This window comes from Oryza brachyantha, chromosome 12 (assembly GCF_000231095.2).
Source record: "Oryza brachyantha chromosome 12, ObraRS2, whole genome shotgun sequence".
NCBI lineage: Eukaryota > Viridiplantae > Streptophyta > Magnoliopsida > Poales > Poaceae > Oryza > Oryza brachyantha.
Window position 1 is genome coordinate 1,561,636 of NC_023174.2, and position 27,417 is coordinate 1,589,052.

At 41.6% G+C, this 27,417-nt stretch overlaps 4 protein-coding genes and 2 pseudogenes across 5 annotated transcripts; 3 read left to right on the forward strand and 3 right to left on the reverse strand.

Annotated features, from left to right (window-relative positions):
* Nucleotides 1-325: 325 nt before the first annotated feature.
* LOC102718042 (cytochrome c-type biogenesis ccda-like chloroplastic protein 1) lies at nt 326-3,884 on the reverse strand. 2 transcript variants are annotated; one of them, XM_006664254.3, is made up of 11 exons: nt 3,544-3,878; nt 3,399-3,454; nt 2,931-3,058; nt 2,661-2,746; nt 2,543-2,574; nt 2,234-2,395; nt 1,907-1,979; nt 1,704-1,804; nt 1,328-1,420; nt 1,101-1,147; nt 329-630 (listed from the first exon to the last, which is right to left on the reverse strand). In XM_006664254.3, the coding sequence occupies exons 1-11, from the start codon at nt 3,800-3,802 to the stop codon at nt 555-557; spliced, it is 1,113 nt and encodes a 370-aa protein (XP_006664317.3). In that variant the 5' UTR covers nt 3,803-3,878; the 3' UTR covers nt 329-554. The 2 variants fall into 2 exon arrangements, with proteins under 2 accessions (XP_040385697.1, XP_006664317.3); XM_040529763.1 differs by lacking the exon at nt 1,704-1,804 and having other exon boundaries at nt 326-630; nt 3,544-3,884.
* Nucleotides 3,885-4,512: 628 nt separating this feature from the next.
* Nucleotides 4,513-7,273, forward strand: LOC102700008 (annotated as a pseudogene).
* A 3,325-nt stretch (nt 7,274-10,598) lies between these two features.
* LOC102718322 (PP2A regulatory subunit TAP46) lies at nt 10,599-14,817 on the forward strand. The gene is made up of 9 exons (XM_006664255.3): nt 10,599-10,942; nt 11,061-11,183; nt 11,276-11,362; nt 11,486-11,590; nt 11,779-11,940; nt 12,476-12,511; nt 12,642-12,713; nt 13,388-13,665; nt 14,361-14,817. Exons 1-9 carry the CDS (start codon nt 10,787-10,789, stop codon nt 14,593-14,595), a joined length of 1,254 nt encoding a protein of 417 aa, XP_006664318.2. The 5' UTR covers nt 10,599-10,786; the 3' UTR covers nt 14,596-14,817.
* Nucleotides 14,818-17,822: 3,005 nt separating this feature from the next.
* LOC102700288 (probable calcium-binding protein CML36) lies at nt 17,823-18,637 on the forward strand. The gene has a single exon (XM_006663744.3). It carries the CDS (start codon nt 17,920-17,922, stop codon nt 18,463-18,465), a length of 546 nt encoding a protein of 181 aa, XP_006663807.1. The 5' UTR covers nt 17,823-17,919; the 3' UTR covers nt 18,466-18,637.
* Nucleotides 18,638-21,147: 2,510 nt separating this feature from the next.
* LOC107305552 lies at nt 21,148-22,639 on the reverse strand (annotated as a pseudogene).
* Nucleotides 22,640-23,682: 1,043 nt separating this feature from the next.
* LOC102718886 (scarecrow-like protein 3) lies at nt 23,683-27,282 on the reverse strand. The gene is made up of 2 exons (XM_040529362.1): nt 26,090-27,282; nt 23,683-23,866 (listed from the first exon to the last, which is right to left on the reverse strand). Exons 1-2 carry the CDS (start codon nt 27,280-27,282, stop codon nt 23,683-23,685), a joined length of 1,377 nt encoding a protein of 458 aa, XP_040385296.1.
* Nucleotides 27,283-27,417: the final 135 nt, after the last annotated feature.

Below are 27,417 nucleotides of genomic sequence, written 5' to 3' on the forward strand. Positions count from 1 at the left end.
AACCGCTCCCTTGTCTTGGCAGACATGAATCGTGAAATTACTCCATTCGTTCTATATTATAACACTTTTTATTTATGACTAGATTCATCTATTGATTAATATATATTATTTATATATGTCAAATTCATTAGTACTCATATATGAAATTTCATTAATGCTCGATTAGTTGTATTTCACAATCTCAAAATTCCTTATGTTCCAATCGAGCATTAACGAATACAACGAAATGTCCTTATATGTGGAATTGAGGTGTTAGTTTTCTCAACGTAGCAGCAGTACGCCCGTATATGTTTGTCCTTGTTGCCACTTTGGTTATCGTGGACTTATGCATCCTGCGAATTGGAAGTAAAAGGGCATAGTCGCATAGAAATAGTTTTATTTTCTGCTCTGCACCTCTGTCTACAAATTTCACACACCTACGTAAGCTACAAAAGGTTCATCATAATGTGTTAGCATTTTATCATTACCTACTTTACATTGCAACTGACATACATTCGCATGTCCAACAATGGTGACCCTCGTACTGCAGCTCTCGTCCAACGATCATCTGCACTCTACATCACCATTGATGTTGCAGGAAACAGCCTGTCCAACAGGGTATAAACCCCTCCACCCAGTAGAAATGCACCACTACCAAGCAAATGTCAGTGCGAGGCATTTAACCAAAAGAAAAGTAGAAAGCAGATCTTTTAAGAAGGAATGGCTTGTATTTTAGGGACATTTCCTAAAAAATAACGAATAAAAATTTATCTGAGGAATTGAAACTGTGCAGAGAAAATGACATAATTGTAGAAGTTTAGGACAGTATCTTACAAAAGAAATATTAAATGGATGAAAAGATAAATTTGATGTGTTATATTCTCCTAAAAAGTATGCCAAATAAATAGTTTAAGTGCTTTGAACCAAGGCAGTGAAATTGTATAAAACTAGTGAATGATTGGTATCAATTAATGAATAATCCTATTAATTTTCAGTGTTCCCTTTTTAATAGGTAGCAAATAATGATTACTAATGCGCATATAGTTAATTGCAATGTGCAGTTTTTTTTTTAATTTACAAATCAGGAACCCCTCAAGACCCAGAAAGAACTGGTCACATACCTGATTGGGTTTATCCAAGCGGAATATTTCCTGAATGAAAGCAAACTCTACAGAAAGAAAATAATTCATTAGTCATTAAATCATTAAATGTAAATAACAGGTGCGGGTATTCTAGGATTTGTGCTGTTAAACTGTTACTCAAGTCTAAGAGAGAATCAAATTTCCACTTTTGTTGGTATTATCTTGTTCATAATTAACGAAATGTATATCTCAGATGACATCTATACCTGCAGTGCTCCAGCAAAAGAAGCTGCAATGAGAAGAGGTGCAACATAGCCAGTTGTATATGTCAATAACAAACTTCCTCCAACAATCGGATCCTGAGAGAAAAATGGACACTGTGATCCACATGTAAAAAATAAATAAATAAAAAGCTAGGGCTAGCATATGCTCCATGACGACAATTAGACAGATTCACTAAGGCAAGTGTAACATAGATTGGACACGAAGAAATCAAACATCACCGCATATCATAGATGTGATTTGCTAACTTTAGTGACTAAAAACACTATGGTTAAAGTTTAAAACAGATTTAATGTTTTAAAATTTAAGAAACGGTGATAAAATATTAATGCAACTTATGAATCCTCCTATTATGCATACTCTTGAAGTGGCAACATATCCCAGAAGTGTAGCAAGAACAGGTGTACTGCAAGGTGATGCTGCTAATGCAAACGTAAGTCCAGCAAGGTATGCTTGTACACCTATCAGGAAAAGACAAGATATTGTTCACTGTAATTAAAACAAACATAATGAGAAATACAGTACTTTGGAACGAAATAGAAAATGATGTCAGAAAGCATTACTGGAAGGGAGGTTAGCCGCAGCAGCTCGAGGGTCATAATCGCTGAAAAATGAGGGAAGCTGTAGCTCAATTACCTATAAATACAAGATAACCAGAACAGAGAACAGCTTAAGTCAGTGAGCTAGTATCTACTATTGCAGGAGCAACAACAGTATACACATATTTCATCGCAATAAATTACCACTGTGACAAGGTTTCACAATTATTCACAAAAAGAACAACCATTACGTCAGCTCATAATTGATTTGAATTGAGGCAACAAGTTAGGTGGAAAAAAATAATCAGCAAGCTCCACTTTATGAGTTTTCACATTGGATTGTGAATTTACCTCAAGAAGGTTCAATCCCATTATGACCGCTAACCCCGAAGCAGCCACTGGGAGTCCTTGTCCCACCTGCCCATAGGCCTTCCCAGCAAAAGAGGCAGCAACACCAAGGATGGCTAAGGTTGTTGCCAGTCCTAATGAAAAAGCAACTGAATTTCCAACAACCTAATAGATGGAACAGAAACACATCAAGTTACATTAGGAATTACATGGATGGAGGTTTTTTCATAAATGGTAGACAAATGTTACAGCATATGGGGCTTTGGATATGCGAGTTCTCTAAGTCATTTTATTATACATAATAGAACATACCTCAGATCGATCTTTGCCAGAGCCAAAAGCACCTGAAGGATTTTAAAGAATGTAGTGTCATCAGTGATAACCAATCCTGGGGAACCAAACAAACCATCTCGGTAGCCACTATACTTGCCTATATATCCTAGAGTCAATGGTAGAACACTGAGTGTGCAAGGAGACAAACTAGTTACAAGTCCAGCACTGAAAATTACGGCCAAGCTGGATAATAGAGAAACATGTCAGAACAAAATGAACATAAAGTATAAAATTCAGAACCTCCTTTCCTATACAGATAGGTACAGTACACGGGATACCCCATATCCAGGTATTCCAAAAATAGAATGGAAGAAACTAAGCATGAAGACTCTGTCTACAGGCAATTCACTGCAGGGGCAAAGCTAACCTAGTGAAACTGAGAGCAGACAGCTGATCCTGAACAGCCTCATTGGCTTGCTGCCCTGCTGAATATAGCAAATTTCCAAACCAATCTCCAATGCTAATGTCAGCCAAAGCAAACCCCGATGATCCTAGCTGATCATATAAAACGTTATGCAGGGGTTAGCTATATGCCATCACAGTGGAATCAAAAGGAATATATTCCTGTTCAAATTTGCTAGGACTAGGAGATAGCAACAATCCCAAATGTGCCTAGATAGGACCAGAGGACTTGGTGAAACAGCATGTGTGATTGCACTTCCCTATGAAAGATAACTCGGTGTTGACTAAAGTTCATAAAATTTCCATAGAGCATAATTTGGCATGTTAAGTTGTTAACCATAGTGAAACCACAACTTGACACAGGCGTCACAAATTCCTCTTACGATAAGCAACAAGGGAAACAGAAATTTGAAGGCAAACAGCGCTCCCTCACCAGAGAATCCCCAAGCTCGGTAGCATTTGCAGCGCCAGCAGCAACCAGACTCCCCACTGCGACCAACGAGCACCACGTCAGAGCCATTTCGTCAAACAGATAGCCAGCGATAAACACACACGCAGGGAACAGTGAACACCCTTACCAGCCACGGTTGCCAGCAGCACGGGGGGCTGGCGGAGGAGCGAGCACCTCGCCGCCGCCTCCAACCTAGCTCCACGAACCGCTGCCTTGGAAACCGAGCTCCCGCGCTCGCAGGGCACGCCCACGTGGCTACCCGTACCAGGGGACGAGGAGGTGGAGGGTTTGGAAGCAGCAGCCCCAGCACGTGCTGCGAGTGGGAGGCAGGGACGGCAGGTGGTGGTGCCAACGACGGGGCGCGCGGCCATGGCGACGCAGAGCATGGAGCAGTGCTGCAATGGATGGATGGAGCGGAGGCTACCGGCGAAGAGGGAGAAGAAGACGACGCTGCTGAGTCAAAGCGACAACGTGGAGAGGAAACCTACCTTCGATGGGCCGGGCCCACGAGTCAGTGTGATGAAGCTGTTCGTTCCTTCCTCTTTGGCTTCTTAAATTTAGGTATTGTTTAGTTCCAAAAACTTTTTTCAAAAACATCACATCTAATTTTTGGACATCTAAATAAAGTATTAAACATAGATGAACCAAAAAACCAATTGCACAGTTACGGAAGAAATCTTGAGACGAATCTTTTGAGCCTAATTAGTCCATGATTAGGCATAAGTGCTACAGTAACCAACATGTGCTAATGACAGATTAATTAGGCTCAAAAGATTCATCTCGCGGTTTTCAGGCTAGCCGTGAAATTCATTTTTTCATTCGTGTCCGAAAACCCCTTCCAATATCTGGTCAAACATTTGATGTGACATTCTTCCAAAAATTTTCTCAATCTAAACACCCCTTAGTTAATGCTTTAGCTATCTCTCTCCGGCGAGTCGTCGCCTCATGCTCCTCTCGCTGTGTGCAAAGGCGGCGGCGCCCAATCTGGCAGTCTCGCAGCGAGCTAGCATTCCAGTTGCCGGAAGACTCTGCCGTTGAGAGCAACAGAGCGGCTATCGGTGAATCATTCTGAGTCGGGTGCTTCCTTCTCCCGACGATGGGGAACTGGAACCGCCATCCGCCATGGCACAGGAGGGGCCGCCGCGACCGACCTCCACCTCGGCCTTCCCCTCCTCCTTATTACGACGGTATGGATAACTGATTGGTTGCTTGTATCCCCTTATTGGATTGCGTTTATGATTCGATTTAGTTCAGATGGTGATTTGTTAGGGAAGAATAGGTTACAAATTTTCGATCTAGATATCTAAGTCTGGTAGTTTCTTGTTGGCTAATGATTTTTCCATGGATCGGAATTCAGGGCATACATTCATATCATTTTACTTTCTGCCACCCTAACAATGCCGCAAATGTTCTAGATGGTGGACTGTATTTGTGATCAGTCAGTTCAAGCTTAAAACTAGAGTTGCTACTGCATCCTCGTTTACCATTAGGATATGTGTTGGTTTAATTTGTCTTAGTATTTTGAAAATATGATATCTAAATGTCAGAAAATTCTACTTTTGTTTGACTACCAAGTACCAATTTGTAGTTTATGGTAGCGTTGTGATCGTATTGCAATTAGCCAACTACTTATGTGCAAACATTGTGAATACAAGTGTCACTTGGTCCAACCACAGTCAGCGCGGTGTGCCATCTGTTCAAGAATTTGTAACAGTAGTAGTGATGATGCACTTCTTGTTTAGGATATTCTTCCCTTCCCACCAAAATAATCTGTAACGATCTAACGGAAATAGTGACTATTTAGGATGGTTTTTGCTTCCCGCCAAAATTTAAAACAGCGCCTCTCCTTATCCACTTGAAGAAATATAAATGCTGAAACATATTCAGGGTGCACTACTGCTGTATTTGAATCTCACTAGGTGCCAACCTATGACCTAGCTCATAGTTTCCATTCTGGTCATTATCGGTAACTAGGCACTAGACACCACCATGCATTTTACTGCGTCACCTGCCTAGCATCTATTGAAAACTGCTGAATTTGGTAACTGTCCTAGCTCTTTCGTAATTACATGGGGTCCCAACTCACCTGGACCTTAATATGACATGGGTAGAATCCTAGGAAATGGAAGGTGTGCTAATATGATCTTACAAGTTATTTCTCTAAAATTAGGCTAATCGTTGGAGCTTCAAATTAGTAGAAACCACACTAAAACACTGATGCAACAAAAGAGGCAATCATGTCAAATTGTTGATGTATTTTGAGGATGCCAAGGATAAGAGATTAAGGGATTGTCTTTCTAAAACTTTGCATTAGCCATATTACAGTCATTTGGTTGAGGTTGTACTTAATGGAGAAACAAAACAAAGTGTTGTGCTTACTGCACATTTCTTAAAGAAAAAAGAGGGACCACAAAATGTTGAGTTGGCTACCAGTAATTTCTTATATGGCTACAATGTCCATCTTTTCCCTCAAGCGGTAAGGATCCTAAAGCCACAGTTGTGTGGCAACAAACTACATCCCCTAGGGTGCGTTCCTTTGCATGTGATAGGGGGAAACTCCCCTTATTTCCTGTCAACAAACTTCCTAAACTACTAAACAATGTGTTCTTTTTGTAAAAACTTTCTATTAAAAGTTGCTTTAAAATCATATTAATCCATTTTTAAAGTTTGCAATAGCTAATACTCAATTAATCATTCACTAATGAGATACCTTTGTAGTTCAATTGAACTGCAAAGGTGGTAGTATTTTGAGACAGAGGTAGTACCTCCTTTTGCATGATTTTCTTTTTCTTCTTCTTCACTCACTCTCGAACTCACCCTCAGAAGTTAGAAGGAATGTTAGTGTTTTAGGGTTGAGATTAAACCCTTTTATCTAGTACCTTGAATGCTTTTTCTATTTAGGGTTTAGCATATAATGCAAGTAACTGTTGGGTTTATTTGTTTCCACACTTTTAGAAGGGATGCTGATATTTTAGGATGTGACCCTTCCAAAATCAGAAGGATGTCTAAATCTGTACATTACCATTAAGGAATTGAATATTATCTTTTACAAGTTATCTGTTTGTATAAACATTTTACCTCCCTGCATCATTATGTTGCTACAATGAATCTTATATTGTTTTATTTGCAGGACACAATTGCCACCCAATCCCATTATGGGAAAGGGAATTTTGCATTTATGTAGGTGGCATTTCTTGGCAAAGGTTTTACGAAAACAAGAAATATGTCTCAATGTGTAAGAACATAGAGCAATGGGATGACTCGGAAGCCTTTGATAATTTTAAGAATGCAAAGGCTAGATTTTGGGCTAAGTACCATGGTCAACCTTCAGACATACCTTTGCCAAACCCTGATATGTACATTGACAGGGTTGATCACAATTGCAAGATCAACCCTGAGTTGGTCGCTGACCTGAATATTGTACAGCTGCCATTTGAGAGGGACAATGAGTTACTCCGAGTTGATGGATCATGCAACAGTGTTTAAATAAGAAGTGTTGTCAAAATCAGTCTGGAAACTGGGACGTTTATGTAGACAAGCCAGCTGAAGTTAACAAGTGGGAGGAAAATTCAAGATCCAACTTGAGCTGGGGAGCAAATCATGAATCTTGGAACGAGTGGAGTAAAAATTGCTCTGGTTTAGGTACTGCCTTGGCGGATTCTAGTTGGGGCAATTGGAGTCGTAATAGCAATCATTTTTCATCAAAGAACAGGGATAGCTTCTATAGATGATACAACAACACATACCGGGACTCAAGAAGCATATCCGGAAGGAAAAGGAATAGTGAAGGATACTTTGAGCAAAGAAACACTAAACAGAGAAACCAGAGAGAAGGCTACCAAAGAAGTAGATGGTAAGACCATAAAGAAAAGAGCAATCGATGGTTTCCATTTGATAGGGTATAGGGCCACATAATAGAATGTGGCCTCTGAGTTACTAGTGTGAAAGATTGGATGAGAAATGAATCTTTGTGATCTTTTGTCAGGAGCAGTTAGCAATATTTGGCAGTTTGAACAATGATACATGTAAAGAGATGCTTTGAGTTTTCCCTGGTACTCTCTAGAAAGGAAGTTTCATGTTCTTTAATGTTCTTTAAGACATGATATTTTTGGGTAATGAAAGCAGAAGAACTGTCATTTTGGTGTAAAGGTGATCACCATAAGTTAGATGCTTCTTTTTTCTTTTCCTCTTCCAAGCTCCATGAGTCTGTTCAAGCGATACATAGAATTCATATACTGCTAGCATGGTACTAGCATATACTCAGTGTAGAAAAATTGATGATTCTTGCCCGTGCTAATGAAAGATAGATGACAAGTGTTCCACCCACTTTCACTCACACGCACGCGCGTGCACACACACACTTTCACACCGGCTTCATAACCAGCTGATTAGCTGAAATAGCCTGGGATAGTCGGACAGATTGTCGATTGATGATCAGATTGGCAAGCTGCAGGGCGAACAGCTCGTCTTGGCACAGCATAGGCTCCCATAGTTTCGCTTTCTAGAAGAAGAAAAAATGAAATAGCTTACTAGTAGAAGGAAACTAATTTGTGGGAAACATTTTCATATATTCTTTTCACAGTGATTCACACTTAAGGCCACCCCTAATGGATATATATAAGCTATCTATAAGATATACTACATAATTTTTTAATAGAAGAGAGATAAAAGCTATCTCTTAATCAAGAGATAATCACTTGCACATATTTTAATGTCAAGTGAGAATAAATTATAAAGTCATTTGTATTATGAGCTATTTGCTAAGAGCTAGACCATTGAAAAAGTTGTCTTTTAGAATGTTTAATTGTTGGAGGTGGCCTAAATGATAAAATAAACTACGATGGAAAAATCACAAAATCAACTTCAAAATTAAAAATCTAATTTGGTTTGTAAGGTAAGTAAAATGATGTCAGCCATAGGCTTCAAACCAAAGTGATGAAATAAACGGGATGTATGCATCCTACGGTTCTGCCTTACAGGCTCACAACTATCAACTATGCCTGCTGGTCCTCTGTAGTAACAACAGAGCACTATTTGAACAATACACTTTGAACCGTGCTATGAGTCTTGTGCTACAGAGATTTGCATTAGAACGGTAGCGAGCTATTGTATTCCACTATTTATACCGTAGCATGATACTGTATCGTTTATTTTTAGCCATTTGATGGAGATCGGACGCTCAAAAATATAGGCTAATGGAAATCATTGTAGTGCCTCTGCATTTTGTTCTCAAATGCTGTTCTCAAATGCAGAGGATCTCATTCCGCATGCTTGAGGTTGATGCTATGGCCTCTCTCATTCATGGAGAGGATGATTCGGTGTTTTGGCCTGTTAACCTTACTATCTTACGGTTACTGTGAGTTGTCAACCAAAAGCTTCGAAATGAATGTCATTGAGCATCACCACCATCTCCTATTTTATGTCATGGATTTTTTTACTATTCTTGAAAAGTATCTTGAGGAAAAAAATTAGTGTAAAAATTTGGTACTGAAGGTACACACTGGAAAATATGATATCTCGAGGTACTTTTTAAGGATGTTAACAACACTCTTATGTCATTTAGCAACATGGGCTTCTTCAAGTAATAAAAAATATATGGGTTTTATAAAAACAACAAGTAGGACTGTCCTTTAGCTTACACTATTTGTTCCATACTACAAGATGTTTTTGGTTATAACTAAATTTATCAATCGATTAATCAATATGTTTTATATATGCATTAAAATTTTATTTGCATCTATATAAATTTAGAGAGAGACAATACATGACTCACATTTTCGCTTAAAATAAGTACAAGCGAAAAGGCTTTAGCGATTACAAATTAATTTTTTCATAAAACTTTCATATACGTGTTCTTAGTGATCTAAAAGTAAATACTGAAAAGTAAACTAGGATAAAAAAACCTAAAATTTACTCTAAATTTAAGTTTCAAAATTAAAATTTTAACTTATAAGCATAAGTAACATTTGAAAAGATATGGGTTTACAATTCGAAATGCACGTAATAGAAATATAGGAGTTTTGTGAAAACAATAGCCCGAATCAAGGACTCTTTTGTAAACCTTGTGATCGATAAGACTTTTGCCCTTGGGATATTTAACTATTTGCCACTATAGTATTTGGCAACTCTCTAAATGTCACTCTTATAAAAATGTGTTTACGTATATGTCACTGGTGAGAGATATTGAATTAATAATTTGCTATTTTTGTACGCATGAAGCGCCCCGCCCGGCCGGTCCCCGTCGGGTTGGCTGCCTGCCCAGCCGCCTTTGCTCGGCCTCCCGTCGCCGACGTCGCCCGGTGTAATAATCATAAGTAATCAACCAGCATCCTGCATCCCTGCAATAGCTCTATTACAAAACCATTTGACTAGAATCTAGCAATCGGAATTGGATGGCCTTCTTGTCATCCTTCCATTTACCTCTTTATTCTTGTTAAGTGGTCACAATTTATTTTTTTTATACATATATCCACACACCGGTTGTTTTTTCTATTACGTAATACAGACACGCCATGCAACTTTAGACAGTAGATATTTAATTAACAACTCCACACAATTTATTTTTGCTTGAATGATGTATTGCTATCCAATTTCTCATCATCATTGATGTGTTCCAATATCATTCACCATGGTGTAGCCTTACTGTCTCAGTGACCATTGTTTTGGCTCTTGGCCATTTGTTAAAACTAAATGATCAATTGGGCAGTATAGCAACTATAGCTAGATTATTATTTTTCTCATACAAACTATGTTGTACTCATTTAATCATATATATAAATGTTGCATATTTATGCATACTTGCACTGTAGACTCTGATCTCATGTTTCTTAATACTAGCGATGTTGCTTAGAATTGTTATTGAAATGAATTAGTCCACGATGATGAACCTATTAAATAAGCTGCACATCACTACTCATTTTCCTCTTCCCAGACAACCTATGTATTAATTCAGAGTAACTGTAAAATTTTGTATATTTATGTCTATGTAATATGTGATATGGTTTGGTGGATGGTGATACTGAAATCTTATGGCATTTGATGCAGATAGCTACGAAGAAGCAAATAATTATATAGGTTAACTTGTCTCACCAGTGACATATTATAAATGATATTTCAAAAGTCATCCTACGCTATAGTAGCAAATAGTTAAATATCCCTTTGCCTTGCCGTTGATCTCTACGGTCCATCGAACCACGAACCGGCCGGAGGCCCGGAGCCCCGCGCCGCTTCTCCCCGTCAACAACTCCGGCCGCGGCTTCCCTTCCCGACGCTTCTCCGTTCCTCCCCCGTCTCTTCTCCGTACACTTCGGGGCGCTGCTCTGGTAGGGTTTTATTCCGGAGATCTCTTCCCTCTCTCTCGCCCGACGAGAATGGTAGAGGTGGAGGAGATCGGCAACAAGATGCAGGCGCAGATGAACCTCCACTCGTCGGCGGCGGCGGAGGAGGACGCCGACCTCCCTCTCCCCGCCCTCTTCGACAAGGCGTCCCACCTCCACTCCCTCGCCTCCAGCTCCTCCCTTGACCAGGTTTTCCTTCTATTGCCCCCCTTCTCCTCATCCTCATCGACCCCTCTCGTGCGATTTTGGTGCGAGCGCTTACTGTGTCTGCGTCTGCGTCTGCGTGCTTGGTTTGCTCTGGGGACAGGAAGGGATCCGCAAGGGGGTCGACCTGCTGCGGCGGTGCGATGAGATGGTGAGCAAGCTCGGGCTCTTCTCCTCCAACGAGACCAAGGATGATGTCTCCACTGCCAACCTCAAATACTTACTCGTATGCCTTTCCCCACCAATCTACGTTTGCTCCATACCTCTATTGCTTCTGCAAGTGTGGCTAAATCTGTGATTGCGGTTGGTTTTCGTCAGGTACCGTATTACCTTGGAGAAATGACAGAGAAGGTAGTGCAGGAGGATCGGATCCCAGTCCTTAAGGCGTCACAGGATCATTTGAAGGTTAGCAGTTTGTCCTGCCACATTTAGTTGATTTGGTGCATATTTGCAATGTTTTTCTTAGTCCCTTCTCATTTAGCACTCTGTTATCACTATTCATATTTTAATCACCCATTGGTTACACAGGAATTCATTTCTATCTGTGAAGCATTGGAGCTTATACCAGAGGATGAGCTTGAATTATCTAGGCAGAAGCAACCTGATACTATGGCAAATCGAAGAGCACAGAAGGTGAGTTTTGGCAAAAAAAATTTCTCTAATATATAAAAAGGGGTCTCTTAACATTCTGCAATTTAGAAACATGATAAACTGGACCGAAATTTCTTGCTGAGCGTGAAGAATCTGGTACTCACAATCCGCTTGGCCTGTTCCAAAGTTGGTTGACTTACAATCAGCTGTTTCTTGTTTGCCAAACCTAGGTTGCCCGGTTCAAGCGTCAAAAGGCTGCAGAAACAATGCTCCTAGAAATCAAGGAGAGGAAAGAAAGGCGTGGGCGGTCATTAAGAGCAGCTGCTTTATCAGCTCCTATTGAAGTCGGGGAGGAAGATGCCTTTGAGGATGATGGAGAGGAAGAAAGAGAGGTTAGCACCAGAAATGTAGAAAACATTGTGCATGTCTTATTCAGGGTCTTTGAATCTGATCTTATTTACCAAATGAAGACATCATCATATATTCTGGAATTACCGCATGGCATATTTCAAAATACTGCAAACTAAAATTAGCTATAATGTACTAGAAGAGAAGGAAAGTCTTTGTTTTGTTCAATAGAAGATGGAGGTTCTAAAAAAACTCATAGGGATCACATTTGCTGAATTATACCATTTTTCTGCACACCAAAACGAGGGATTTGTTCTGTAGTGACAGATTGCTGCCACCATTTTTTTTTCCTGTAATAAAAAGATGCTCATTTCAGTGCTCATTGCCTTTCCTACTCTTTTTTATATGAGCTCTTTTTTTTTTTTTGTGGTCAAATGGCCAATCAACCATTTGGGATCTTGTCAATGTGGGCTTCCAATGGTTGGATTAGATGCATACTGTTATTTGCTTATTTCTTACATTGGTGTACAAATGACCAACAGTTGTGCTGTGCTTTTTATTTTTTGTTGTATGTTGCAGGCATGGCTAGCTACTATCTCATTGGCTCTATGCAAGGTTAGTTTGTTGTGGCAAGAATAAATCCCCTGTACTGCTTGGGATGTTGATTTACATTTTTTTACGCTACTGTGCTCGCTTGGGTTATTCCTGACCATCAGATATACTCATTTCTATTTCGTTTTTATAGTCTTTTGACCTACTTGACATGTTAAAGAAGGAAGAAGAGATGCTTCTGGCAGTAAAAGAAAGGCAAGCAAAGGTAAAACAAATGAATACAAATTGCCAATTTCTTGTCAATTGTATATTTTGCTGATCCTTTCCTGTGTCATATTAGTCTTTTAACTTCTATTCTGATAACCGTTCCTTACATTTCGTATTGGTTCTATTTTTACTGATACAATTCGTGAACTTTTGGAGCAGCCTTGAGCTTTTGTTATAGTTGTGCTTACCTTTGCACCTCAAAGTAGACCATGGCTAATTGCTTGAAGTTTCACATCTGTTGTGTCCTATAAAGAAGATAACAATAAATGGTGTGCAGTTCACATTTGTTGAGTCCTATAAAGTAGGTAGCTGTATAGTTGCATACAGTAATTCTGTTTGACAAATTTATGCACAGTGAATAATGACATAAAATTAATTTATAGTAACTTGCGTTCTACAGTGTTCCATTGGAAGTATTTAATCTCGCTTGTTTCTTTTATTTGGTTGTCTCAAGAGTGTTGATTTTTTTTGTTGTCATGTGCAAGTAACTGTAGCTATTAGATTTTGTTATCATGATCCTTCTAAAGCACATAATGGTAGATTTTCTACCAGAAGGGAAAACAATTAGATGTTTTTTCCTTTGCTGCTTTTGTGTTGCATGTCCATACAATAAACTCTGCACGTCGAGGTTTTGTTTGGTAATAAAATAATTTCATGCTTATGTTGTTTTAGGATGGTAATGCATTTGCTCGTGAAATGCTTGATGAACGTACAAAAAAGGCTGAAGCGTGGCACCATAATGCTGCGAACCGTGCACCATATTCCAAACCAGCTGACCCAATCACTTGCGCAACATTTGCTCAAGATGTCATTGAAGGTAGAGCAAGTGTTTCACAAGCTCACGAGCACAAACACAAGCCACTGATATTTGGACCTGCAAGTCTTGTTGGTGGTGGACTGACCAGTGAAAGAGAGAGAATGGCAGCACAAGTTTTTCAGCCAGGTTATAGGTAAGCTTTAATGTAATGCGATATACCTAGCCGGCACTTCATTGCCTCTTTTTATTTTTTGTGATGGTGAACTTTAGTTATGGAAGAATGTGGAGGGAGCATTATTTTCCACAACGTTTAATGCATCATACTAGTCATACTTTGATATACTTGCAGGAACTTCAGTCTCCTGTTTCATTGCGCATTGTTCAACAGGAAGATTATTTGTTGATAAATTTGTAAAGTGGTTCTTTACATAATGTTTGCTTCATCACATTAGTATGTGACCTTGTTTATTCAACCGTAGGTGTTTCCTTGTTCTGTTGTTATATGTTTCGCCATAAGTCTAACAAATTGATGGTTTACTAATGACAATATAACGGTTGCCTTTGTAGCTCTAGTTTTCTGATTAATCTGTTAGGATTGCAAACATATGGAAACTGCGTAGATGCGGAGATAGTGATTTGATTTGTAGGTGTTGGTGACATTACATTTATGCCCATAATCTATGGAAAAAGTCCCAGAAATGATACTGTTCTGCATTCGCAGGAAGAAACCATCAACTTCCCCTGCAATGCTTGAATGTTAAGTTTTAGATCATCTCTCTTAAAGGGTCGTGCATTGTTCAGGCCTAATAATTAGTGATGTTATGCGTATGAGAATATCCTTTGATTTAATTTCTCTGTTTTTCGTTTTGCCTGTATTTGGACTATTAGGTTGCCAACGATGAGCATAGAAGAAGCTGGCTTACGTGAGATGAAAATGATGGAGAAATGGCAAGAAAGAACTGCTCAGATGATTCAAGAATCGAACTCCGCATGGCACAAGGATGGTAGTCGGTCAGCCCAAGAGGAAGAGGATGCCGAAGAGGAGAAAGCAAGAGCATGGGATGACTGGAAGGATGACAACCCTCGTGGTGCAGGCAACAAGAAGCTCACTCCCTGTGGCTAGATCATCTACTGTGCCAACTCCATTGAATATCGGTATGAAGCTGAAGCCTGTGTAGAATATGTGATTCTAATTTCTACTTACTTTCCTTACTGCGGAATTTTGTTAATTAATACTATGTTCAATATGTATATCATAATAGTGCATGGTTTTATATATTGTTCAACCGCACTTTGCAAAGCTAAACGCCTAAAGCTGATTATGGATTGATTGCGCTTTTGGTGACCCGTCTGCTGCCAATATATGACTAAACATGAGACTCAGTTATTAGTAACCTATGGGAGGAGCGCCGACGCCGCCCTGCCCGGTCGTCACGGCGCAACGCCGCTTGGCTTGCCGAGCATCGCTATAAATTGACTAAATTTCACGAAAAAATAGTTTGATTAAACTATCACAAAATTACATATTTAAACATAGAATTTTTTTCATAAAACAACAGATTAAAGGTATTGTATGCTAAAATTATGGGTAAATTCCTGGTATACCCTTAAAAACTCACAAAATCTTTTTTGTACTTTTGAAATTTATCCAAGAGTTTATCCGATCTCTTCTATACCCATGAAATTTCAACTTATCCTTTCCATGCCCTGCTGTTATATTTTTCTTCATCTCACCATTAAGTTTGTGCTAATAGTCTTTTGTGCCCTTGATGATTTATGTTTGATATAAGCTTAAAAACGATTAAAATTTTTGTTTAAGTGCATAATACATGCATTTTATGTAACTAATGAGAGTAAATAATTAGTGTGAAAAAATTTGACATAAAATTTAAAAACAAAACAAATATAATAAATTAATTTTTTTTAAGAAGTGTGTAATTTCCCTAATTTTTAAATTCAATATGTTTTTAGATGAATACAATACAAGTTTTTAAAAAGTAAAATATTGGTATTCTCGAGATGCTTTCAGCGTCTAATCCTAATTCATGATTAGTGCATTACATGGAGGCATGCAAAAATTAACTTTCTTTCAATTTAGAGCTTCTCTCTGAACCTCCAAAATTTTCTACTCAATACTTCCAACTTGGGATTGCAATACTTATTATTCAAATCTCAAAACTTTCAACTTAAAATCATAGTGTTTCTATTTAAAATATGCAACTTTCAACTGCAAACTCAAAAACTTTATATTGAAACCCTTTATGTTTTTTAATCAAGTGTTTCCCAATTTCAACTAAAACTTCAAAAGTTTGTATTTGTACCATCAAACTTTCAACTCAAATGAAAAATATTACTGAGTCGATTGTTTAGGAAAAAAAAAACATAGAGCAAAGTTTCAATTGTGAATAAAAAGGAATACTCGACTTGGCCCATGTAGCCCAAGAATATATGACCTACGTGCGCTTGTATAAGCTGGGCTGGAAGCACCGTTCTGCCACAAGAATTCACCAGTTTGATGAGCTTCCAAACCACCAGCTCTGGTCATCGCATGCCAATACGTACGTCAGTCTTCAGGCTGCGGGAAAGTATTCTAAACCTTCCTGGATCTATTTAAATAGTTATTAAAAATTTTAAAAAAATTATAAAAATAGATTAATACATGATTGATAACTTATTTTTTTATTGTGGATTATAGAGGTCATATTTGAACTTGCATGTTTGTGTAGTGATATATCTTGTATTAATCTATTTTCAATTTTTTTACAAATTTTTCGATGACTATTTAGATAGCATGTAACAAATAAGGGGATGTCTCCTCGAATGTTTAAAATCCACTCCCTCAGTCTGTTCGTTTTTAAGCAGTTGCACAGATGCTTGCGAAGTTTCATGCCGCCTTCCCGGTTAACCAATCCATCACGTATGCATTTTCTTTTCAGCTCCGCATATTTGTTAACTACTGTATGGTTAATGTTCATACTACGTACACGAACGGATTGCCCTGATCACGTAATATCTTACTTAATTTACACATATTGTGTGCCCCGTGGTAATGTTGATGTTGATTGCTGCCGACATGATAATACAAGTGAACACTGCCACAAATCAAAGCTGATCGAAAGATACACATAGAACTCATCCTTCACTTCCCTGTCGCGGGCGATCCCTTACATATGCTTATACAGTGGTGACTGGTTATACCTATAAGTAAAATTTTCAGATTTAATCATAAGTTCTAATTAGCATGTACTCTCACCTTTTCGTTTTTTATATACTTATAAGTAAACATTTAAATTTTAAACTTTAAATTCATAGTTTATTTTGAGATTTTTTTCTTTATAGTTTATTTTCTAGCTTTTACTCTTATGTCGCTAAAAGCACGTATATAAGAGCAAGTTCAATAGTATAGCCAACTACTAGCTCCAATTCATCTATAGTCAATTTAATAGTCAATTCATACAATAGTTACCTATAAAACATTAATATATGGTCTCACATATCATACACACATTGCGTCTTGAAGTCCGTGCTGTAACTAGCTACAAATTAATAGCCCACTACTATTCTGTCTTTTGTCTTATCTCTTTAAAATGTGTTTACAGCTGGCAGCCTGCTATTGTACTGCTCTAAATGATGTATTCGTAAGTTATTTTTTAAAATATGTTGTTTATCTTTTTTTTTCCTTAAAAAGGCAAACAACAGCCCAATGGTGTTTATGCATGCATGATCGGGAAAGTATTGCACATATGCATTTCAGCATTTGTATTGGGTTTTCCCACTGAAAATTAGAAGTAAATTTCTTAGAGGTGTTTAGTTGGTGAAATGAAAATTTTTGCATGTCATATCAGACGTTTGATCGGATATCGAAAGGGGTTTTTGGACACTAATGAAAAAACGAATTTCACGGCTGGCATGGAAACCGCGAGACGAATTTTTGAGCCTAATTAATCCGTCATTAGCGCATGCAGGTTACTGTAGCACTTATGCCTAATCACGTACTAATTAGGCTCAAAAAATTCGTCTCAAGTTTTCTCACGTAACTGTGTAATTAGTTTTTTGTTTCGTCTATGTTTAATACTCTATAGAGGTATCTAAATATTCGATGTGATGTTTTTAAGCGAAAATTTTTGCGAACTAAACAGGGCCTAAACTTAACTGGATTGCATGCGCATCATGCATGATGGGTGGGCCGACTAGTCATTTTCTGATGTGTTTGTGAACTTAATTAGTATAGTACAAATCTATATCATGCCGTATACCTGAAACGACTGAAACCTTCAAAGCAAGCCGAATAAGCAGCAGAAATGGTAGGCCCGCGCGATTCGATTTTCCCGCGCGCGAAGCTTCGTGGAAGCTCACCTTGCCTTCGTCCCCTATAATTCTTCGTCGTCCACCCCTCACCTTCCTCGCCCCTTCCTCAATTCTCGATTTCTAGACGATCGACGTCGCCATGATGAAGCTTGTGCATCTGTTCGCCTCTTCTTCCTCCTCCTCAAACAAGGATCACAAGGTCAGGAGGAAGAGGAGCGGCGCCAAGAGCTGCTCCTTCGGCTCCACCACGTCGTCGTCCGATGAGTCGGTCGCCACGCCGAGGTCCGTCCTGCCGCCGTCGATGGCGTCCTCCTCCGGGACCAAGAAGCCGGCGGCCGTGACGCGGGAGGAGCTGGAGGTGGCCCTGCGGAGCGTCGTGTCGAGCGACGAGGAGCTGGCCGAGATGCTCGCCGCCGCCGAGGACGAGGGCGGCCTCGTGCTGGAGGAGATCGCGGCCGCGGCGCCGGCCGACGAGGGCGAGCTGAAGGAGACGTTCGCGGTGTTCGACGCCGACGGGGACGGGAGGATCTCCGCCGAGGAGCTCCGCGCCGTGCTCGCCTCGCTGGGCGACGCGCTCTGCTCCGTCGACGACTGCCGCCGCATGATCGGCGGCGTGGACACCGACGGCGACGGGTTCGTCTGCTTCGACGAGTTCGCGCGCATGATGATGCATGGGTGCGCGTGATGCCGTGATTATATATAGGTTTTGATCGAGTTGATGTGTGCTTGTTGCTAATCGTCTCTTGTATCTACGTGTACGTCTCGCCCGCTGTTCATTATCTGTGCACCAATTTCTTTTGTTCTCTTTGTACGGAGAAAGTATTTTAAACCTATAAGGAATGTCTCCTTATTTATTACGTGCTATTATCAAAAAATTTTAAAAAAAATTGTGAAGATAGATTAATATAAGATATATCACTACACAAATATACAAGTTCAAATATGACTTCTATAATCCATAACAAAAATAACAAATTGAAATCTGAATACTATATGTATACTTACAGTCATATTTGTTATGGATTGTTGAAGTCATATTTAAACTTGTATGTTTGTGTAGTGTTATATCTTATATTAATCTATCTTAAGTCATATTTGAATTTGTATGCTTATGTAGTGTTATATCTTATATTACTCTATATTTATTTTTTTTATTTTTTTATACAATAAACGAGACCACATCCACTCGAGAGTTTAAAATCCACTCCCCTTTTACGTACTACATAGTACGAGTTTCACACGACAAATGAACACAACGGTCAGTTAGGTTCTCTACTTGCACAGTGGCGACATTCGTTATTGCTTGTTTTTAATCAGACGCAAGACTACATATTGATAACCAAGTATTTGTACATTTATAAGCAATTTTGTTATTTTCTATAACTCCTAGAAGTTAAATTTGGACATATATGTATTTCAAGTTTAAACTCTGTTATCATTTTTTTCATTTCTATTTATCTATTTAGAAAACATGAAAAAAACACATTGGGGATTAAAATATGTTCGTTTTGTTTATAGCATTTTTATTTGCACATGTAAAAAAACCATTTTTTTAGCAATTTGCTCAATTTATCGATATGTTTCAATCTTCTCCATGGAACTAAGGGTTAGTTTGGTTTGCTATTTTACCAAAATTTACGCTCCTCGAAATTAATAGATTTATAATGAGTGAAGTGCACCAGCGATCCCTAAATTTGTGTGCATATATCATCTAGGTCCCTGAACTCTCAAAATGCATTTTTGGGTCACCGAATTTGTCTGGGGTGTCATATAGGTCCAAACGGGCTTCGACCTGCTCTATCCGCTGATGTGACATGCCACAGTGACATCTATGAGTTGGTGTTGATGGGCCATGTGGGTCTCACATGTCAGTATCTCTCCTTATTCTTTTCTCTCCCTTCTCAATTCCTTCACTCCTTTGCTATGCTATCTCGTTCCCTTCTCAAATGTGCGCTCGCCCAAGCGGGAGACGGCTGGCTCGCGACGATGCAGGCGGCAGCCGGGCGATGTCAGTGCCACGTAGGCGTCACCGTGACATGACACGTTAGCGGATGGAGTGGGTCAGAGCCCGTTTGGATCTATATGACACCCTAGATAAGTTCGGGACCCAAAAATGCATTTTAAGAGTTCAGGGACCAGATGACACATGCACACAAATTTAGGGACCGCTGGCACACTTCACTCATTTATAATCTTATCAAAGTTTTGATAGCACCAACATATACACACCTTTTGTTGACACGGTTTGAAACCAAACCAAACAAACTATGCTCTACCAAAGTTTGAAAGTATCAAAACTTGTTTAGGGCGTATTCAGTTTCAAGAAAATCAAAAGATTTAGATTCTCATGAAATATTCCTTCCGTTGCATGTTATAAGATTTTCTAGGCTAGTCTAGATTCATTTGTATGCTAATGAATCTAGACAAATATAAAATATATGCATTGATATACGAACTCACAATATGGAACGGAGGTAATAATTCAAAAATCTTTCGGTTGGTACAAATAAAGTACATGGAAATCTCCAAAAAAATCCCTTTACTATAAGTTATATAGAAAAAACAATGAATATTTTCCACCACTCAAATCTCTTGAAAAAAAATTCTTATGAATTATATGCATACATATTACACCATTTTTTTGGTATGGTTTTAAATTCTTCTTAATCGAACTAGCCCTTTGGGCTTTAGAGTTTAGAGCATTCCTAACAACTCATCCAAATTTCATCATTCATATTGTTTGGATAGTCATCTAAAATAAATTCTCTATTCATATCAGCACTCTAACAAAACGTTCATATTACATCATCTATATATATTTTATTAATATTTTATAATTATATTCTCTCATGTTTTTATTGCTCTATTTTAATGATGAGATAGAGTATTTATTGAAGCAATATTTTCTCTCATACATACTCTATTTTTATGATAGATGATAGGATAGAGTAGCGGCCAGAAATGCTCATGACCATAAGAGTTTTGGTAACCGAATCGACCCAAAGTTTGCTTTGTGCATGTTCAGTGGAAGACCGGAAACATCAATGCCCCGCAATTGCGCGGGAACCTTTCCAACGGTGTAAGCAGTTGCAGCTAGCTAGCTTCAGGGAAATTCCCGGTCAAAAGTGAAGTAGGTCTGCACTTCTTCAATGACAAAGACAAGAGGTCTGAGCTGCAGGATAAAGTGATAAACACGTCGAAATTTCACTTTTCACAAAACTATGTTTACGAGATGGAACAGGATAAAGTGACACGTCGATGATCACACTACTGTCACAGTCACACTAATGGTGATGTACTACGTAATACACAAGATCGCAGCCGTGCATGACGACGACGCTGGCAACAATCAACAAAAAGTCGTTGATCAATTCAATTTCTCTCCAATCCCAACTACTCGATCGATCGATCGAGCGTGGTGGTGGTGGCACGACGTCGCCGGGCGCCATGCGGAGACGGCGTAGAGAGGCTTCTTGTGCCAGCAGAAGAGGAGGGCGTGGCCGCCGGAGTCGTGCCGCACCTCGTACGGCCCCGCCCACCCGCAGCTCTGCAGCAGCTTCCTCGCCTCCATGGCGCCGCTGTAGCTCAGCCCCACCCGCTCCATCCCGCCCGCCTCCATACCACTGCCGCGCCCGCTCGTGCCGCTCCACCCGCTCCGCGCCCTCGCACGCCACCACGCCGCGGATCTCCTCCCCGAGCACCACCCGCTCCACGCGCGCGCGCTCCGCCGCCGGCGCCGAGCTCCGCTGCAGGCAGTCGAACAGCGACGCGTAGTAGTTGAGCGCCTCGTCGAACCGCTCCTGGAACGCGCCGCCGTTGTGGTTCGCCTCCTGCTCCGTCATCACCATGATCTTCGAAGACGGCGACCTCAACGACGACAGGAAGCTCCCCAGCTTCGGCGTCGCGTGCGGCGCCGTGACTTCGGGGGAGTTGGGCGACAGCGACGACACCACGGACGCGTCGGGGCTCAGCTGCAGCCGCGTGTTCAGCTCTCGCTCGAGAAGCTCGCCGAAGCTTCTCGGGCTGGAGCGCGCGATGATCTGGAGCGGGGTGAGGCAGCCGGCGGCGGCTTGCCTCCTCCCGTCGTCGACGGCAAGGAGACGATGCAGCTGGAGCACGACGCTGACGGCAAGCGCCTCGCCGGATCTGACGCCGAGGTGGTGGCGGAGGGCGTCGAAGTCCATCTCATCGAGCTTCGCCTCCACGGCGTTGAACTGGAACGGTATGTCGAACGCCTCGGCCTCCTTGGACAGCACGGTGGCCATGGTCGCGAGGAATTCCTTGCTGTCGTGGACGGCGGTGATGCGGAGGTGCGGCGGGCCTTCGCGGCGGCTGCGGAAGGCGTGGAACAGCGCGATCCACTGCACCGGGTTGGCGGCCGGGCCGGAGAAGTCGACGACGTGCACGAACCTCTCGCCCTCCATGGCCTCAAGAATGGCATGGTTCGTGGTCAGGTACGCAAGCTTCAGGAACGGGAGCACGTCGAACATGTGGCGGCGCGCGACGGGGACAAGGTGGGCGTCGGCGGAGTTGGCCAACGACAGCAGCGCGCTCGTGATGCCCGGGACGAGGTTGAGCAGCTTGCGCGAGAGCGCGTCGGCGAAGACGGCGGCGAGGCGCTGCAGCGCGTGCGGCGCGTCCAGGGACGCGAGCTGCGTGATGTGCTCCAGGCAGAGGTTGGCGCGGTCGAACGAGCCGGCGGCCACCTCGGCGGAGCACTGGTACAGCAGGCCGATCAGCCGCACGCTCTGCTGGTCATGGCTCAGCTCCTGCACCCATGCGCCGCTCGACGACGCCGGCGAGTACACCGACGACGCCGGCGATGATGTGGCCGACGACAGCATGTCGTCCTGGAACATGCCCCTCTTCTTGCAAGCCAAACTCAACTAACAATTCAGAGCTGTGAAGCTTATCAAGATTAATGCCATGTCGCCATTGTTGTGTTGCAAGGTCAGGTGTTTGTGTGCGATGAAATTTTCATGGGACGAAGAAGTGACAAAGAAGAAGTGTATGCATCTTCGGATAGAACTAAGAGATGTCGTCTGTATCTTGGTGGAATAACTAAGGAGCTTGGAATCATTCTCTTGGAACTTATCTTCAGCATTTGGATCGGATGCTACCAGACAAGTTTGAGTTCAATTTCTTCCGCTCCTGTTGCACAATGCTTGTATGAAACTATAAAAATAGTCATGATTTAGTTTATTTTTGTTGCTATTTGTGCTCCATGACTAAGCAGAGGATCAATGAAAGCTAATAGCTCCAAAAATCTGCGGTCTTGGTCCAAACAAAACCTGGTTTGACAAGAAGCAAAGCTTCAGTTTTGTCTGAAGTTGCAAACTTCTAGCTGCAGGTGGTTCTTGAAGCAAACGTTTGCATTTGGACCTAAGCTATTGTTGTTCTTTCCCAGCAGAGATTATTTTCCTCGTCTATTTTGCAGGAAAGGTCATGAACAAGAAAGAAGTCCAGCATATGAGTTTCTCAGCGTTTAATTCAGGCGCATAAACTTTGGACATGAGATTACTATGCCAAAATATATATGGGGTGTTTAGTTGGGAAAATAAAAATTTTTGAATGTAACATCAGACGTTTGACCAGATGTCAGAAGAGGTTTTTGGACACGAATGAAAAAACGAATTTCACGGCTCGACTACAAACCGCGGGACGAATCTTTTGAGCCTAATTAATCCATCATTAGCGTATGTTGGTTATTGTAGCACTTATAGCTAATTAGACTCAAAAGATTTGTCTCATGATTTCTCACATAACTGTGCAATTAGTTTTTCTTTTCATCTATATTTAATGGTCTATTAAGGTGTCTAAAGATTCGATGTGATGTTTTTTGGGGAAACTAATTAAACAGGGCCATAGTCTTCTGCTCTAGAATTGCTATGGAGAGAGATGCCTACTGGGCTGGCCATGTTATTTGGCGTTGGACTAACATATGCTCTCTCCTCCCAGAGCCAGAGCCTTTGTTTGGCCTCCATGCTGAGATAGAGTAGAGATTAGTAGAACCCCAGCACAGTAGAAGGCAGCCTCTGTCTTCTTTGTTCTGGCAAATTTTCAATCCGAAGCTGAGCAGATTCTTCAAAAAAACAATCTTGGTTTCTACTTACTCCACCTGAAAATAACATTATTTTTCACTCGTCACACATACCATTAAAAAACTAAAAGACTATAATAACCTTCATTTTATCAAATTTCAATACAATTGTCTTCTGTTTTATCTATTTCTAATACATTTTATTTCTTGTTTATATAAACTTCAATAAATGATTACTAAAAAATAAATGGGAAAATTTGCTACAGAGCATCGAAAAGACGCGTAATTAGCCGGTGAACACCGTAAGATCATGAATTTGCTGCAGGGCACCACAAAAATATGGTAATTAACGGTAGACACTCTGGCCATTATTTTATTAATTTCGGAGTCAAAAATTTTAAAAATGGTGAAATTGCCCTCGGTGGCCAACCCGTTATACCGACTGCGTCCGGTCGAATTAGACCCAATCGGTCTAGGCGCCACCCCACACCCGAACCCTAGCCTACAGGGCGACTGAGCCAGTGGCAGCGGCGTCGAACCAGCTGCAGCGAGGACAGCGGCGACCCGGCCACCGAGGGCAATCTCATCATTTTAAAATTTTTAGACTTAGAAATAAATAAAATGATGGCCGATGTGTCTACCAGCTAATTATCATATTTTGTGGTGCCTTGTAGCAAATTCCTGATCTTACGGTGTCCACCGACTAATTACGTGTTTTTTCGATGCCCTGTAGCAAATTTTACCAAAATTAATTTATTTTGGGACAAACTAAAATGAGAAAAAAAATATCTTACTTGGAAAGGAGTTAGTACAAGGTTTGGATGTCATATACAACTCATATATTCTACCCATATACTTTCAGATTTCATATAAAACTCTTAGCTGTTATTTTTATAATATTTGAATTTATATACAACTCTTACATCATATTCCTGTATATAATTATATTTTGTATACAAATTTTATCGATGATACTATTATAATCTGAACCATAGTTAAGATATTTTTCTTTTTTTGATTAATATGATAATTTGTAATCTTGATGACTTCTTTTTAGTTATCTATTATAATATAATAGACCTTAGAATCAAACTAATCAAAGTGTCCGTATTATCCATCTTAGAAAGAAAAATAGTTCAATCATATTAAAGTCGGAATGTTTAATAATTCTCGCATCTATACATAATTTTCATTATTTCAAGTCAACTATCTCTCGGCATTTATACAGATTAATATATTGAATAATATCACAAACAAATTAAAAACAAGTTAACAAAATATGCTCGTTTGTCTTGTTTGTTTAATACTCGTGGTATACTATTATGTCCGGTATTATGTATTACCTCCGTCCCGTAATAACCTCATTTTTCGTTTTTCCATGATCAACGTTTGACTATTCGTCTTATTTGAAATTTTTTACGATTAATATTTTTATTATTAATAGATGATAAAATATAAATAGTACTTTATATGTGACTATTTTTTAAAGTTTTTTTATAATTTTTTTAAATAAGACGAATGGTCAAACGTTGGACACGGAAAAAGAAAAATAAGGTTATTAGAGCAGGTACAATAGTGGACTATAAACCAGCTATAAGTATACTTTAAAGAGATAAAAGAAGAGAGAGGAGAGGTGGACTACTAATTTATAGTCAGCTGCACACGGACTCCAAGACAAAATATATGTATGACATGTGGAACCATGTATTGATGTTTTGTAGGCAACTATTGTATACATTGGCTATTAGATTGACTACAGATGAATTAGAGCCAGTAGTTGGCTATACTATCGAACTTGCTCTTAGAGCAGGTACAATAGCAGGCTATAAGCCAGCTGTAAACATATTTTAAAGAAATAAGAGAAGAGAGAGAAGAGTAGTGAGCTACTAATTTGTAGCCAGCTGCATACGGACTCCAAGATATAGTGTGTGTATGACATGTGGGACCATGTATTGATGTTTTGTAGCTAACTATTATATGAATTGACTATTAGATTGGCTATAGATAAATTGGAGCTAGTAGTTGGCTATATTATTGAACTTGCTTTTATGGGACGGAGGTAGTAGCGGAGTCCCGAGTGATGTAGCACTGGCTGGGCACTGACATGCGCTCGCTATCGCTTCTCTCAGAACCTGACACCGACGCTCTGCTCGCCGCCGGCCGCCATGCGGACACCGAGTAGAGAGGCCTCGAGCTCCAGCACAGGAGGAGGCATCCGCTGCATTCCTTGTTCTCGCCGGGTCGCAGTCCACACCGCCGCAGCATGTCATTCCCGCGCCTGATGGCGTCGTAGCTCAGCGGCACGCCCGTGAACCCGGCCATCTCCATGCGCGCGGCCCAATGCCGCAGCCGGTCGTGCCGCTCGCGCCGGTGCGCGCCCTCCCGCAGCAGCACGCCCCTGATCTCCTCGCCCACCACCACGCGTTCCACCTGCGCCCGCTCTTCGGGCGGCCAGTGGCGAGAGGACGAGGTGGCGGCCGCGGCGTCCAGGCTGTCGAACACGGCGGCGTAGTGGTGCAGCGCCTCGCAGAAGCGCTTCCGGAAGGAGACGCCGTTGTGGTCCGCGTCCTGCTCAGCAACAACGACGATCTTTGGGGAGAGCGCGCGCACCGCGGACAGGAAGCTCGCCAACGGCGCCGGCGTATGGAAGTGAGGGGTGGACGCCGGCGGCGACACGAATGCCAGTGGCGTGCCGGGGCTTTGGAAAGAATCGTCGTCGTCTTTGTATTGCACGCTGCCGCAGTCGCTGCTACTACTCGGCTGGCGCGAGCTCGCCGCCGCCATGTGCTGGAGCTGCGCGATGCTCGCCATTTGGTTGAGATGGGCAGAGCGAGAGCTGTACGTCGCGTCGTCATCAGCAGCAAGGAGACGATGCAGTTGCAGATTGCAGCTGACGGCTAGCGCCTCGCCGGATTTTATTTCAAGGACATTCTGAAGGTTGCCGGAGTCCAGATCCTCAAGCTGGCCAACGACGCCATGGAATTGGAATTCCATGTTGAGCTTTTCGGCTTCGTCATGAAGCAACTCTGCCATCTTGGCTAGAAGCTCCTCGTCGTCATGGATGACAGTGAGCCGAACAACATGCGGCGGGCGTCCCCGGCGACGGCGAAGCTCGTACAGGAGCTGGATCCACTGGCATGGCTGGGTAGCTGGACCTGACATACCGACGACGTGCACAGATCTCTCGTTCTCCACCGCCTCGAGGATGGCGCGGTTGCCGACGACGAACGCCACCCTGGGGAAGGGGCTGAGCTCAAAGAACCCGCGGCGGGCCGCCCTGACGGAGCGGCGGTCGAGGTAGCTACAGGGGTCGATGAGCGCGTCGGTGATGGCCGGGACGGGGCGGAGGAGGCACCGCGCCAGGCAGTCCGCCAGGGTCAGGGTGAGCCGCTTCCGCGGCCCGTCGCCGGCGGCGGCGGCGAGGCCCGTGGCGCGCGCGAGGCAGCGGGCGGCCTTCGCCATGGGCCCAGCCTCTACGTGGGCCGCACATTCCAACAGGGCCAGGCCCAGCTGCTCGTCCGGCCCACGGCCATTCGCCCACGGCCCATACGGCGAGCAGAGCGAGAGCTCCGGCGAGATCGTCGCTTCGCTCTCGGA

Bases quoted from the DNA above. Each gene is read 5' to 3' on its own strand.
- LOC102718042 (XM_006664254.3), bottom strand. From the start codon at position 3,802: ATGCTCTGCGTCGCCATGGCCGCGCGCCCCGTCGTTGGCACCACCACC. The intron at 2,575-2,660 runs GCAAGTATAGTG...AAAATCCTTCAG, and splicing joins ATTGACTCTAGGATATATAG to GTGCTTTTGGCTCTGGCAAA. The intron at 1,980-2,233 runs GTAAATTCACAA...TTGTATTTATAG, and splicing joins TGGGATTGAACCTTCTTGAG to GTAATTGAGCTACAGCTTCC.
- LOC102718322 (XM_006664255.3), top strand. From the start codon at position 10,787: ATGGTAGAGGTGGAGGAGATCGGCAACAAGATGCAGGCGCAGATGAAC. The intron at 11,941-12,475 runs GTTAGCACCAGA...TGTATGTTGCAG, and splicing joins ATGGAGAGGAAGAAAGAGAG to GCATGGCTAGCTACTATCTC. The intron at 12,714-13,387 runs GTAAAACAAATG...ATGTTGTTTTAG, and splicing joins TAAAAGAAAGGCAAGCAAAG to GATGGTAATGCATTTGCTCG.
- LOC102700288 (XM_006663744.3), top strand. From the start codon at position 17,920: ATGATGAAGCTTGTGCATCTGTTCGCCTCTTCTTCCTCCTCCTCAAAC.
- LOC102718886 (XM_040529362.1), bottom strand. From the start codon at position 27,282: ATGGCGAAGGCCGCCCGCTGCCTCGCGCGCGCCACGGGCCTCGCCGCC. The intron at 23,867-26,089 runs TGACATGCTGCG...GATTGTTTTTTT, and splicing joins GACGCCATCAGGCGCGGGAA to GAAGAATCTGCTCAGCTTCG.